Source organism: Emydura macquarii, unplaced genomic scaffold, assembly GCF_026122565.2.
Source record: "Emydura macquarii macquarii isolate MOO-44397 ecotype Brisbane River unplaced genomic scaffold, CSIRO-AGI_Emac_v2 contig_318, whole genome shotgun sequence".
Classification (NCBI taxonomy): Eukaryota; Metazoa; Chordata; order Testudines; family Chelidae; genus Emydura; species Emydura macquarii.
This window is the reverse complement of record NW_027130455.1, coordinates 8,213,605-8,226,945: the sequence shown is the minus strand read 5'-3', so window position 1 is coordinate 8,226,945 and position 13,341 is coordinate 8,213,605. Positions and strand designations below refer to the sequence as shown.

Below are 13,341 nucleotides of genomic sequence, written 5' to 3'. Positions count from 1 at the left end.
CCAACCATCACCATAATGACAGATTCATCTGTTGGGTTGGGGGGCACGTCTAGAGACCCTCGCCATTCAGGGCAAGTGGTCTACCCTAGAAACTCGTTTAACACATCACCCTCTTGGAGCTTAGGGCAGTTAGGAATGCCTGTATTCACTTTCTCCCATTAAACAGAGACAAATTTGTCAAAATCATGACATGTAATGTAGTTTGCATGTTTTACATCAACCAAAAGGGGAGTGAGGTGAGGGTGAGATCGCCTTCTCTTTGTGCTGAAGCAATAAAGTTATGGAGCTTGTATAGCCAGTCACATTCTCAACTCAGCCGATTACCTTCTAAGCATACAAAACACCTTGGTCAATGTTCTCAGCAGGAACTTCTCCCAAAATTACAAATGGGAGTTAGACTTTTGGACTCTCAATCACATTTTTCTGACCTTTGAATTTTCAGAGGTGAACCTTTTTGCCATCAACACCATTGGAAAGTGCAGCTAGTTTTGCTAACGAGTGGGGTTCGGCCCTCACTCACTAGGAGATGCTTCTTTGTTCCATGGATCAGGGGTCTTTTGTATTCATTTTATCCAATGTCTCTGATAATGAAAGTGATAAACCAGATAAAGTAAGGTAAAGCCAAGGTCATATTAACAGTTCCAACATGGCCCAGGCAGGCCTGGTATCCTTACCTGATTCACTGTGCCATTTGTCCGGTGAACAGTCTTCCATCCATTCCTCATCTCCTCTCTCAAGACACCAGTGCTTCTCCATCCCAACCTGGGAATTCTCTACCTCAGGGTTTGGTTCCTTAACAGTTCACAGGAATAGAGACTTCCTGTTCTGCAGAGGTACAGCAAGTGTTGTTAAACAGTTGGAAAAGATCTACATAGAATACTTGCCTTCAAAAATTGGAGATTCCTCCATCAATGTGACCTTCTTCCCTCTCTGCTATTCTTGACTCTCTGTTGCATTTGAAAAAGTCATGATTATCTGAGTTCTGTCAGAGTTCACTTGGTGGCTGTAACGGTCTTTTATCCATTGGTTCAAGATTCTTAGTGTTTGCTCACCCCATGACAATAAGATTTATCAAGGGGTTAAGAAACCTTTTTCCTCAGTTTAGAGAATCCACTCATATATGGGATCTAAACTGAGTACTCAACTGCCTTATGAGACCTCCTTTTGAACCAATGGTTACCTGTTCCCTGCTTAACATGTTCATGAAAATGGCCTTCTTGGTGGCCATCACCTCTCCGCAAGGAGTTAGGGAAATGAGATCTTTAATAGTGGACCATCTCTAGTTTAGTTTTTCAAGGATGAAGTATCATTGTCTGCATCCTAAATTTCTACCTAAGGTGTTGTCTGAATTTCACATCAACCAAGTCATCCATCTTCCAGTTTTTTTCCTAAAGCCACATCAAACTAGGGAGGATGCTGCTTTACATACCTTGGAGATCATCTTTCTATTTGGATAGAACCAAGTCCTTTAGATAGTCTCTCAGACTGTTCATTTCAATTGCTGACAGATCCAAAGGGTCTGCAGTCTCCACGCAGAGATTGTCTGGGTGGATTTCTGGATGTATTATTTCATGCTATGAATCTGCTGATATACAGCCTCCTCTTAGGGTGTTTCCTATTCCATGAGGTCTCTTTCCATGGTGTTGTTTAAGAGTGTTCCCATTGTGAAGATTTTCAAGGCTGCAACTTGGATTTTCATACATATATCTTTTCCACACATTATGCAGTGGTCCATTCTTCTAGATTCCTTCAGAATGCAGTCTAGTCTTCAGTCTTGGACTTGGCTCATGCTCCCCCTCCAAGGTACTGCTCAGTAGTCACCTGAAGAGGAGCATCTATAGGGACACTACTTGAAGGAGAAGTCCCTGTGGTTGCTCCTCTAGCTGCCCTTTTTTCCCTCTGCTTCAGAATTGCCTCTAAGGGACTTTGTGGTAGAGAAGGCAATGAGGGTGGTTTGCCTGTGTAGTCCTATGTAGCCTCAGTGCAGGGCATGAGGCTGTGAGGACTCATGCATGTGCCAAACGGGCATGCTAATGAAAATCTCTAACCAAAGGTGCATTATGCACATGTGCACCTGAAGTGGAGCACCCAGAGGGACACACATCTCTAAGAACTCCAGTTACTGCACAAGGAGAGTAACCGCTCCTTCTTGCACCTTAGTTTCTGGCCAAATCCAGGGTGTTTAGGGCCCTTTATGCCCCTCTAGACCTTTTACTTTTTAAATTGGAGATAGTTCAGAGAAGAGCCACGAGAATGATAGTGATAGACTCAAGGAGCTCAGTCTATTTATTTAACAAAGAGAAGGCTAAGAGGTGATTTGATTACAGTCTATAAGTATTTATATGTGGAACAAACATTTGGTAGTTGGTGGTTCAATCTAGCAGAGAAACGTATAACACGATCCATTGGTTAAAAATAAAAGCTAGAGAAATTCATACTGAAAATAGGTGTAAATTTTTAACTGTGTGAGGAATTAACCAGGAAGCAATTTACCTAGGAAGTCAAACTAGATGATCACAATGGTCCCTTATAGCCTTGGAATCTGAGAACCTGATATAAAGGGAGTGATGCAGGGGTGAAAATCTTATGTGTAGTTTCTTTTGCTAGAATATATATGGTTATAACGGGACTACAACCTTGAGAGCACAACTCTCATGACCTGGGGCAGCCCAGCAGGCACAGTGCCTCAGTTTCCCTCTGAGGTGCTCAAAAATTATCCACTCATAACAAAAGTATTTAAAATAATATTCCCAACCAACCTCAGCCTTTCATCATGGGTCTAATTTATTCAACATAGTTCAGCTCCCCAAGTGAGCCCCTTTTCTCCCATGCCTAGGTTCAAAGTTTCTACAGCCCTCCTTTCTGGGACTGGGTGGTTCAAGTCCTAGCCTCCTTAGCCTGCAAATTCACCCCTTTAGATCAGGGTTTCTAAAGCCTGCCTTCTAGGAACTGTGTGCTAACTGACTTCTTCCTCTCAATTGCTCCTTGACCTACCTAAAGTCTCTCCCTTATCTGATGACCTTCCACCTAGGAAGGGAATTGGCTGTGTTATAGGTTGAACTGAAACCCATCTCCCCAGAAATTGCACCTACCCTGTGACAATTATATTAATTATTTTTATTACTTAAGTGACTGGAAATATTTCAGCATTAAGGCACTCATTAATACACTGTCAGGCCTGCAGTGACTGTTAACTCTGTGGAGAGAGAGAATGATAAAGGAATGTATCATTTTTATATAAATATCACTTTTGCTGCAATGCATCTCATTTGGCTACAACTGGCTGGGTGATGGTGATTTTGATTTGAGACAGTCATAGCAGCCAAGTTTTTGGCAAATCCATGTGTGACTCTTATGAAAATTATTTTCAGATGTGCTCATTAAATCATTTGCATATTTGAAAATTATTTGTATATAGACATAAACTTCTTAATGTCTAAGCAGTAGATGGATTAGTACATGGAGCAGCACAAAACTTGACACCTGAAAGATAGGTGTGTGGTGTATTGGGGCTACGTTGGTACTAGGTAAGCTGAGGCAGGTGGATTTGTGGGAGGGTCTGGGGGCTGTTGAAGTGGCTGAGAGATGCTGGGTCATATCTAAGGGAAGTTAGATTTATGGGGCTGTCTGGGTAGAAGATGGAGTAACTGGGGGATTGTTGGGGAGGCTGGGTGAAGCTGGGTTTGTAACAGTACCCAAGAGGGAGAAGATGGGGGTAAAGTCAATGCATGAGGGAAGATGGATGGTAGCTTGGGAAAGATATGATTGTGGGGGTGTCCAGGAGGATGGTAGGGGAGGCGTCTGGGAGGAAGAAGAGTATAGCTAAAGAGGGCATCTTGGGGAAGTTGGGATGAGCAGGGTGGGGTGGCTGAGGGCTGGAGCATAACTGGGACCTGTTGGGAATGAGGAAGCGAAGCCTTCATGGATGAGAGGAACTGACTTGTTGCTATAGCGGGGAGCCTGGGGCTTGTATTGGGCCTCCCTCACCTTCTGTCCTTGCCACCACTGATTACCTGCGCCTCCTGGCTGCTCTTTCTGCCCCTGGGATCCAACAGGGGAGGGGAGCAGTGAGCCAGAGGCCAGTTGGCTGCTCACTCAGCAGGAGCCCCAGCCACCAAGAAAGAGATCTTAGAGTCATTTTGGATAGTTCTCTGTAAACATCTGTTCAGTGCGCAGCAGCAGTCAAAAAAGAGAACAGAATGTTAGGAACTATTTGGAAAGGGATAGATAATAAGACAGTAAATATTATAATGCCACTGTATAAATCCATGGTACACCCATATCTTGAATACTGCGTGCAGTTCTGGTCGCCCCATCTCAAAAAAGATATATTAGAATTGGAGAAGGTACAGAGAAGGCAACAAAAATTATTAAGAATATGGTACAGCTTCCATCTGAGGAGAAATTAAAAAGGCTGAGACTAAGAGTGGATATGATAGAGGTCTATAAAATCATGAATGGTGTGAAGAATGTGAATAAGTGAATTACCCCTTCACAAAACAGAAGAACCAGTGGCCACCCAATTAAATTAGTAGGTAGCAGGCTTAAAACAAACAAAAGGAAGTAGTTCATCGTACAACACACCATCAACCCATGGATCTGGTTGCCAGGAAATGTTGTGAAGGCCAAAAGTATAATTGGGTTAAAAATAAAATTAGATAAGTTAATGGAGGATAGGTCCATCAATGGCTATTAGCCCCGATGGTCAAGGATGCAACCCCATGTTCTGGGTGTTGACTGCCAGATTCTGGGACTGGATGACAGGGGATGGATCACTTGATAATTTCCCTGTTCCATTCTTTCTCTTTGAAGCATCTGAAATTGGCCACTGTTGGAAGATAGGATACTGGTCTTGATGGACCATTGGTCTGACCCAGCATGGCTATTCTTAAGTCCTTATGTTCTCTAATAGCTATAAGCCATGATTAAAGGTCATTCCTGCAGCTTGTTGAACTCAGTCTGGGCTGTGGTCTTGAAATACTTGAGGTGTGTGACACTTGGCAGGACTGCACAGTTCAGCTGGTGGTAGTGAATTCATTAGCGGTAATGAATTTACATGACAACTCAGTCACACACTTCTAACAAAGAAGTTGAACTGGTACAGGGAAGAGTTAAGACTAGAGTTTGTGGGAAATTTTGGAAAATATGAATTTGTCAAACTGAAACTTTTTGCAGTAAAGTGTTAGTTTTGACTAATTATTTGATCAAGAAAAATTCAGAAAAAAAGTTTTGAAATTGTCTAAATGTTTCTTTTGATATTTCCAGCACAAAAAATTCCAATTTTCCAGTTTGAAATGTATTTTTTGTTTGAAATTTAAGCTAATTAGAATAATAAATTACACAATAAAATATTTGGAAGTTATCAAAACAAAATGTTTTGATTTACCTGAAACAAAATTTTGTTTTTGGAATTTGATTCATTAAAATTTTTGAGATTTTGACTTTTCGGTCCAAATCAGGACAGGAACATTATTTGATATTTCAAAATTTTTTACAACATAAGCAAACTGTTTTCCTCCCATGTGTAATTAAGGTACATAGTGAACAAATGAAGTATTGTTTGTGAGAAAAACCACTGGCTTGCTGAAGTTTAAACACGGCTGCATTCTGGATTCTTTGAATTGTAAGCCTGAGGGCTGGTCTACACTTACCTCGGAGATTCGGTGGCAGTCGACCGGAGTTGCGCAAGCTACGCAAAAAACTTGCATAACTCCCGTCGACTTCTCTTCTTTGGTTCTGTGCACCATCTTCACTGCACTGTGCCGACGGGAACCGCGTTCCCGTCGACACAGCACTACGCCACTTGAGAAGGTGGTTTTAAAACGTTGATTTCTGGATCGACTGAGCGGGTCTTCACTGACCAGTCAGTTGATCCAGAGAAGTCAATCTGACGGCAGCGACTTTGCCGCCATCAGTGTAGACATAGCCTTACTGTAACTTTTACTGTTTAATACCCATTCCTGGTCAATGCCATAGCAGGAATTATCTGATTATAACTACATTAAGAATTTCAGGCGTTTGTATCCACTATTGCCCCACAAGGAGTTGACAAATTCCTGGAATCCAAATCTTTCCTGCCTATTTGAAAGCAATGACAACGTTATATAGGGAATTTAGCTGAAAAGCATGCAGGATCCAGCAGCCAAAGGTTTTGCAGAATTTCCAGGCTATAATAAATGCTTGACAATGCATTTATACATTTAAAAACAATTCTTAAAAGAATCTAACTCTATGGTGGCCATACAGCAGCCTCTGTTAAGAGTTCATTAAACTTCATTTTTACTTGGAAATGCTCAGAGATGCACTTTAATGTTTAACTAAAGCTTTTTACTTTTTAAACAAAGGACCAGCTCAGTGGCGGAGTTGTAGCACAATGCTTTGAAAAGCTAGAGATCTTGTACGTAATTCAAGCTTGTTCCATCACTCTCAAGCCAACAAAGGCTGTGAGAATTGAGTCAGTGTGTCCACCTCCTGCAGGAGAGAGGGAGTGCTTCTCATCGCTCTTCAGCACCCCTTTCAGGCAAAGGAAATCACAGTCCTCTTTGGTTAGAAGGAAGTTCACTGTAATCTGAGACTCTAAGGACCCTTCTAGGGGAATAAATCCTTTGAAGGGACTCACTTGCAATAGCTGTTCTGGATTCATGCTTTTGAGATGTGAATTTCCATGGTCCCTTTTGAAAGTTAAAAAGCTTTCTTTTCACTTTTAAATATATTGAAATAAAATGAAGTGATGAAAAACACTAACATTCTTTTAGCATAATATCTTAAAGGTAAAGTCCACCACCATTGGAACACCCTTGTTTATTTTATCTACAACTTGGCTTTTTTTTTGCTGTTGCTTGAAGGTTATAATTTCAAATTACATGCTCATATTTTGGTATAATTTTGCAGGTTATAATGAGGACTTATACATAGATATTGTTATTTCAAGTATAATACTGATGCCCCTTTTCACCCAAGCAAGTCAGAGTTTGGGGCCCTGTGGGTGTTCCAACTGGGAGTAGAATTTAGCTTTGGTATTTCTTTGACGCAGTTTTGTGTATATACAGAGAAGGTTCAAAGTCTCTGAATGCATCTCTGAATGCAGCAGGAATCAGAAATAGGAAACAGCTTCTTTTGTTTACAGCACCAAGAGCACTCATATCAGTCTGCACCCTGATCCAAAAATCTCTTCCCAGGTTTTTTCCAGGGTCAGCCACCATGCTCTTAGCTGCTCTTTAGGCTCTCTCTCTCTCTCCCCCTCTTTCTTGCCTGTTCTCAGCCTTTTTTGTGGACTGCCTTCACTCCCCATGCATGGTTTCTCACTCCTGGGCAGGTTTTTTGTCTTAGGTGGGGTTTATGCTTACGGTTAGGGTGAGTTCACACCCATCAGTCTCAATCCCACAACAAGCTATTGCCAAGCTCATAGCAATATGATGTATATATGTCAGTTGTTTGTCATCTTATTAATGCCAAGAAATGAAAGGTGAAGTAGGATCAACAAAGCTCAGTAGTGATGGTTTGAAAGCTTATATAGTTGATGCTATAAATAAACTGCCATCTCTGACTAGATGCAGATAGCTTTGGAAATGAACGAATGCATGTTTTAGCTAGATAGATTCTACTTCAAAGTGGCCTCTGCATGTTTCCACTTGTGGGATCTAGTCATATACACTGCAAGGTTCTGGAAGCTTGTAGCCATTCACCCTCTTCCTAATCTTCCTCACCTTTTCCTTATTCAGGGTTCCAAAGATATAAAATGTTAGATTTCAATGTCAGGAAAATATAAAATACCAATAAATGATGCCACCAAATCCTGCATCATAGAGTGTGGTCTAGAATAGTGGTTCTCAACCAGGGGTCCATGGTCCCCTGAGGGGCCACAAGCAGGTTTCAGGGGGTCCGCTAAAATAAACTGGCTTCAGCCCTGGGCAGCAGGGCTCGAGCTTCAGCTCCACCCCCTGACTCACTGCAGCAGGCCACCCAGGCTATAGGTCAGCACCAGTAACAAGTTTCACACTGAATAAAACAAAAATAATATTCAGTTTTTTATTTTTGTACTGATTTTATCATTTTCTTTTTATATTATGTATGTGTGTGTGTTTAACTGTATAACTATCAATTTAATACAGCTTTTAATCTACTGGCTCTGCAGAAAAACAGTTGCTGGGGCACAGGTGGATCGTGGAGCTTTTATAGCATGTTGTGGGGGACCTCAGAAAGAAAAAGGTTGAGAGCCCCTGGTCTAGAACACACTGAAGCAAGTAAACTAACTGTTTTGGAGAACTTAAATAAAATGAGAAGTTACCATAACTCTGTAGAAGAAGGTTTCCTATGGAAATGTCACAGACAAATGCATCTTAGCACTGCATGACCTAAAAAACTCTGTATATCTTATTTTTGAGTGACATTTCTGGATAGAGAGACTGACTGTTGAAAACCTTACAAAAATAATGCCTTCTCCAAAGTAGGAACCAATCTCAGAATAAAAACAATTTTTCAAATAAAAATGGCCTCTTAAATTTATATTAAATATATAGTATAAAGTATATATTAGAATATTTACACTACAAGACCATAGAATTGGAAGCCACTATTTAGTCATTTTAATAATTTATTTATTTAGAACATGGAGGCAGGACTTTCAGAGATGAGAAATGAGCTGCAGTCACGCGAGGCCCTCTGGAGAGGGGTGGAAGCAGAATTCCAGCAGTGGCGTAAAGAATTATTGAAAATTGGAGAATGTAAAAACATCCAAGAAAATCAAATGAAGTATGTATTTGAAAGGCATCATTTACATTATAAAGGATTTGTGAGCTAAATGACATTTTTCTTCCCTTTGATTTCCATTGTTTGTTTTGAAAGGATATTGTAGACTAGAAAATCAAAGTTATGTTTGAATTAATTTTTTAGTAATTTTATATTATGAGACTGTAATCAAGAGCTACACACTCAAACAGTTTTTATGATGCCTAATCGTTTTAAAATATTTTATTTTATTTAGATTTATATACTCATTTGATAAAAGAAACACTTTTCCCTTGGTCTAGGAACTCTAACACATTTTAAAAATACATTGATTAAAAACCAAAGCTCTCTACCCTCCCCTCCACCCTTGACAACAATTTGTATAATTTTTACAGCTAAGCTAGTAAATGTATGTTTTGCCATAGCCATGTGGCATTATATAGCATGTGGGTTCACAAGGGATTTCAGGATTCTTAAACCAGACAGATGGTCCTGAATCTCCATAGATCTCCCAAGCTCCACCCTGGTTTAGGTGACCAGGGGTACGTCTAGACTGATGGCAGCAAATTCGCCACCGTCAGATCGATCTATCCGGAACGATTGAGCGGAAGTGAAGACCCACTTGATCGATCCAGAAGTCGATCTAGTAAAACCACCTCCAAAAAAAGCATAGCACTGTGTCGACGGGTATGCATGTTCTGTCGGTGCAGCGTAGTGAAGACGGCACACTAAATGGAAGAATTTCCCAGTACGTATAGACCAGGCCCAGATCTCCTGCCTTTTCCATAAGAGGGCAACCTTTCCCTGATTGAATGATAAGGAGAACTCCATAAGCTGCAATTCACGGCATACTCTGCCCACTTCATGGATTTTTCTCATGCAGGGAGCAATTTGGCCTTCAATAATTATTATTAATACTTTTTTCTCTAAAGGCTTCAATCAGCCTATGCAGAATGTATTGAGGAACTGGAAAATAAAAAAGCTGCGCTATTAAAGTTGGAACAACATCAGGAAAATCAGCAAAAAGAGCTAAACAAGGTATTTCACATTTGTAATTCTTTTCAAATCTTAAATGTGATAGAGCTTTTTTAAAAACAATAATAAGGCAAAATCATGACCTTGCTTATATGAGTGCAGTGCATAGGAGAGAACTTGCATTTTCACAGCTAGGAAGGAAGCTTATATATGTGCTGTATTTCCAGGAGGAATAGGACAACTGTACACTCACCACCATGGTGGACTGGGCAAACAACATAACTGAGTAAAACATGCAAATAGATGTAGATACCTTTGGCATGGTCATGAAAATACTTTCCCTTCCCCCGCCCACAGACCATGTGGTCCGAGACATAAGCTGCGCTGGCTGAACAGATGGAGCAAGTTACGATGGGCACCTTGGAATAAAATATACATAACACAGCTCAGTGCGGGGCCTCTTTGGTTGAATTGTGTGCCATACTGCTCATACAGGGCCCTGATAAGGGCAGTGTAGAAATGGCATGGGGTGATATATGGACTGGCAGGTCCCTATACCAAATGTGGCTGTGTTACTTTCTCTGGTGGGTAGGGGATGCCCAGCCCTCTCTTCACAGAGACAGTTTATACTACTGACCAGGTATGCGAGCAGCAGCATCTGCAACTGGGAGCAGCCTACATGATTGCTGAAGCAGATTTATAGTGACCTTGACATGAAGTCATGATCTATCATTTAGACGTTTATATTTCCATTGAATTGCTTAAAATGTTTATATTTTTGTAATAAAATGAAAATATCATCTACTATTGATCATGTGCATTCTTATGGGAAACTAATTAAAATAAATTCAAATGTAGTTTGGCTGGTTTTTGTTGTTGCAGTACTCAATGAATGCAATAATCTGCTGGTGTTTTATTATTTGTTACTAGCAGAAGGATTATGAGACCCACAATCTCTTTATAGACACTCTGGAGGTACTAGACAGTGGAAGGTTTTGCAGAAAATATTACCTTAAATGTTATGCATTATATCAGTAGTATCTGCCATAAAGTGACTTTGGTAGCAAATTTTTATTCTGTAATAGCTAATACTAATAAGAGCTCTGTTCAATAGTACTATAATAATATAAGCTTTTTATTTCTCTGATTATTTCACATTAAAGAGCTTCTGTAAGTTCATTTTGAGTGAAATGAGTGCTTTTAATACAGCCTAAACTAATTTAGAGGTAAGGTAAATACATCTTAGTAAGACCTTTAAATAGATTTATTTTGTCTTAAGATATAATTATTAAAATTAATATTTACAAACCCTATGCTAATTATTTGTTTGTTGTTGTGAATTTAATTATCATCACCTACTTTGACACCAGATAGGTAGGCAAATGAACTAACATATAAATTGTAAATTGTGAAAAGATGCTGAATAAAGAAAAAAGCTAATTGTCCTGAATCATAAAGACATTTTATTTTAAAATCACCTTAAAATCAACTATATGGTTAGAACAGTTGGTGTATTGGATCAGGGGAGTAAAAAAATCACTAGTAGTGATAAGTGATGCAATCTTATACTCTACATAACATTGTCTTTTTGGAACATATTTGCTACAGATAAGGGACCATCTTTATCATGAGGAGCAGTCCCATAGCTCTGAGCAGAAAAGAATGAGGATAGAAATCTCTGACCTGACAGAAGAGCTTCATCAGAAGGAGATCACTATAGCAACTATCATGGAGAAAGCTACTTTTCTGGAAAGAAAGTTAAAAATTGAATTAGAGATAAAAGAAAAAATGTTAGCAAAACAACAGGTATGCAAGCAGGCCAAAAAAAAAAAAAAAGACTAGGTCATTCTCCAGCTCATTACTAATAATGACACACATTATCTGCTTAAAAAAACCCCCAAAAACGTGTTACATCTTGTGATTTTGTTTTTATCAGCCTGCTATAATATTTAAGCTTTGTGAAATATGAAAATAGAGCCAAAATGGTACCAAGACAATAAAGAACTAGTAAATGCCAATTGTGCAACATCTAACTTTAACATACAATTCATTCTGATCATTAGAACTGTAGTTACATTTGAGCACATAGAAGATCTTGAAAAATTCTAGGCTGGTTTTATAACTACTACTATATCATTAAAATTGTTCATTAGATTATCCAGAAGTTTTGTCTAATTTTGACAGTTTTTTAACCTATTGCTCATGAAAATGATTGGAGAAGTCTGTCAGTTGTAAAGCTGCATTGTTAATTTTGCAGTATTATAAATCATTATAAACTTCAGTTTTAAAAACAAATAAGCTCCATCCCTTACTCACATATTTGAAAACATCTGGGGAGCAGAAGCACAATTTACCAAACCACTTGAAATTTAGAGGTGCTCATTTCTGCTTACGTAGGGAAACTAATGCTTCTTGTATTTAAGAAAAACTTTGGCTATATTAATGTGATGATTCTTTATGAATGTTTTGAGTAAAGTATAAATTTAAACTTATACAGAACTATATTTAATATTTTGTAGCTAATATTAATATTGTTAAGTTCAACTAGGAATTTAATTTTTCCCCAGTTGTCAGAGATGAGGTATGAAGCCATCAGATTGGAAAACATGCATTTGAAGAAGATGATGGAAAATTTGGAGTCTAAAAGATGCATGGTAAATCTTGTAGCTGTGAAATATACAAAGCAGTTATTGATGTTTGTAGTGAATATAGATTAGGACCTTGTCTGATTAGAAGTTACAAAAGTCTGAGCCAAGGGTCATTTTACATATCTTTATGCATGTGAAAGCTTTTATTTTGATTGCTTCCCATGACAGTTTAGGAATAAAGAGACAGTAGTTAGCAGTAAGATTCTTGATTTTACAACAAGCAATTAATATTAAAACATATCCTCCAGGATATGTTAAGTTATTATTATTAGTCTTTTAGAAAGTAAGCATTTTTCAGAATATGCATAACAAAGGTTCTCCAGTTAGACAGTGGAACACCTCGAAACACCATGAGATCCTCATGGCAAATCTTTAAACTTGGCAATATTTATGCATTTAAATGCATAGCAAAGGCTTTTGGTGGTATACATAGATCATGATCAAACAGGCCATTATTTTGCATAGTGATGATTATTATATATTATGAATTTACTGAAATTACATTAGTATTTTATCTAATATGTAACTGGAAAAAATCATTAAGGTGCTGTTTGTAAACTTCTTTTGAGGCTTGGTGGTCTACTTGTAGGCATTTTCACATGGTGCATGTGAGTACACCACAATAATCTCTGCCCAATAGATGTTGCTAATAAAGATGAAACATTCACAACATGTGATGTTACATTTCTCATACATTACATGTTTTTCCACTACAGTCATCTTCACCATTGGGACTGGGTAGTATTGTATGACCTAGATTCTTTTTTAGTGAGTAAACTTCATTTTGAGATTCTTAACGTTCAGGCCCAACATTTCATAGTAAAGAACTGCCATGTACTTTGCAAGGTACTATTTATGGAGCAGAGACACTCAAACATATGTGAATTATCAGGTCCCAAACAAAAACAGTAAGCAGTAAGACAGCAAGATATAAATACAATTTCAAACTTTAATTGTATGTTTTGAAAGAGAGAGAGACTAAACAAAAGAA

General features: G+C 38.7%; 1 protein-coding gene across 1 annotated transcript in view; it reads left to right on the top strand.

The window, feature by feature from the left end:
* Nucleotides 1-13,341, top strand: part of DEUP1 (deuterosome assembly protein 1) — a 64,487-nt gene that overhangs the window by 26,274 nt on the left and 24,872 nt on the right. Inside the window, exons 5-8 of the mRNA XM_067567382.1 lie at nucleotides 8,606-8,751; nucleotides 9,660-9,765; nucleotides 11,311-11,508; nucleotides 12,270-12,356. Of these exons, the coding sequence (XP_067423483.1) occupies nucleotides 8,606-8,751; nucleotides 9,660-9,765; nucleotides 11,311-11,508; nucleotides 12,270-12,356 (537 nt within the window). The remainder of the gene's footprint in view (nucleotides 1-8,605; nucleotides 8,752-9,659; nucleotides 9,766-11,310; nucleotides 11,509-12,269; nucleotides 12,357-13,341) is intronic.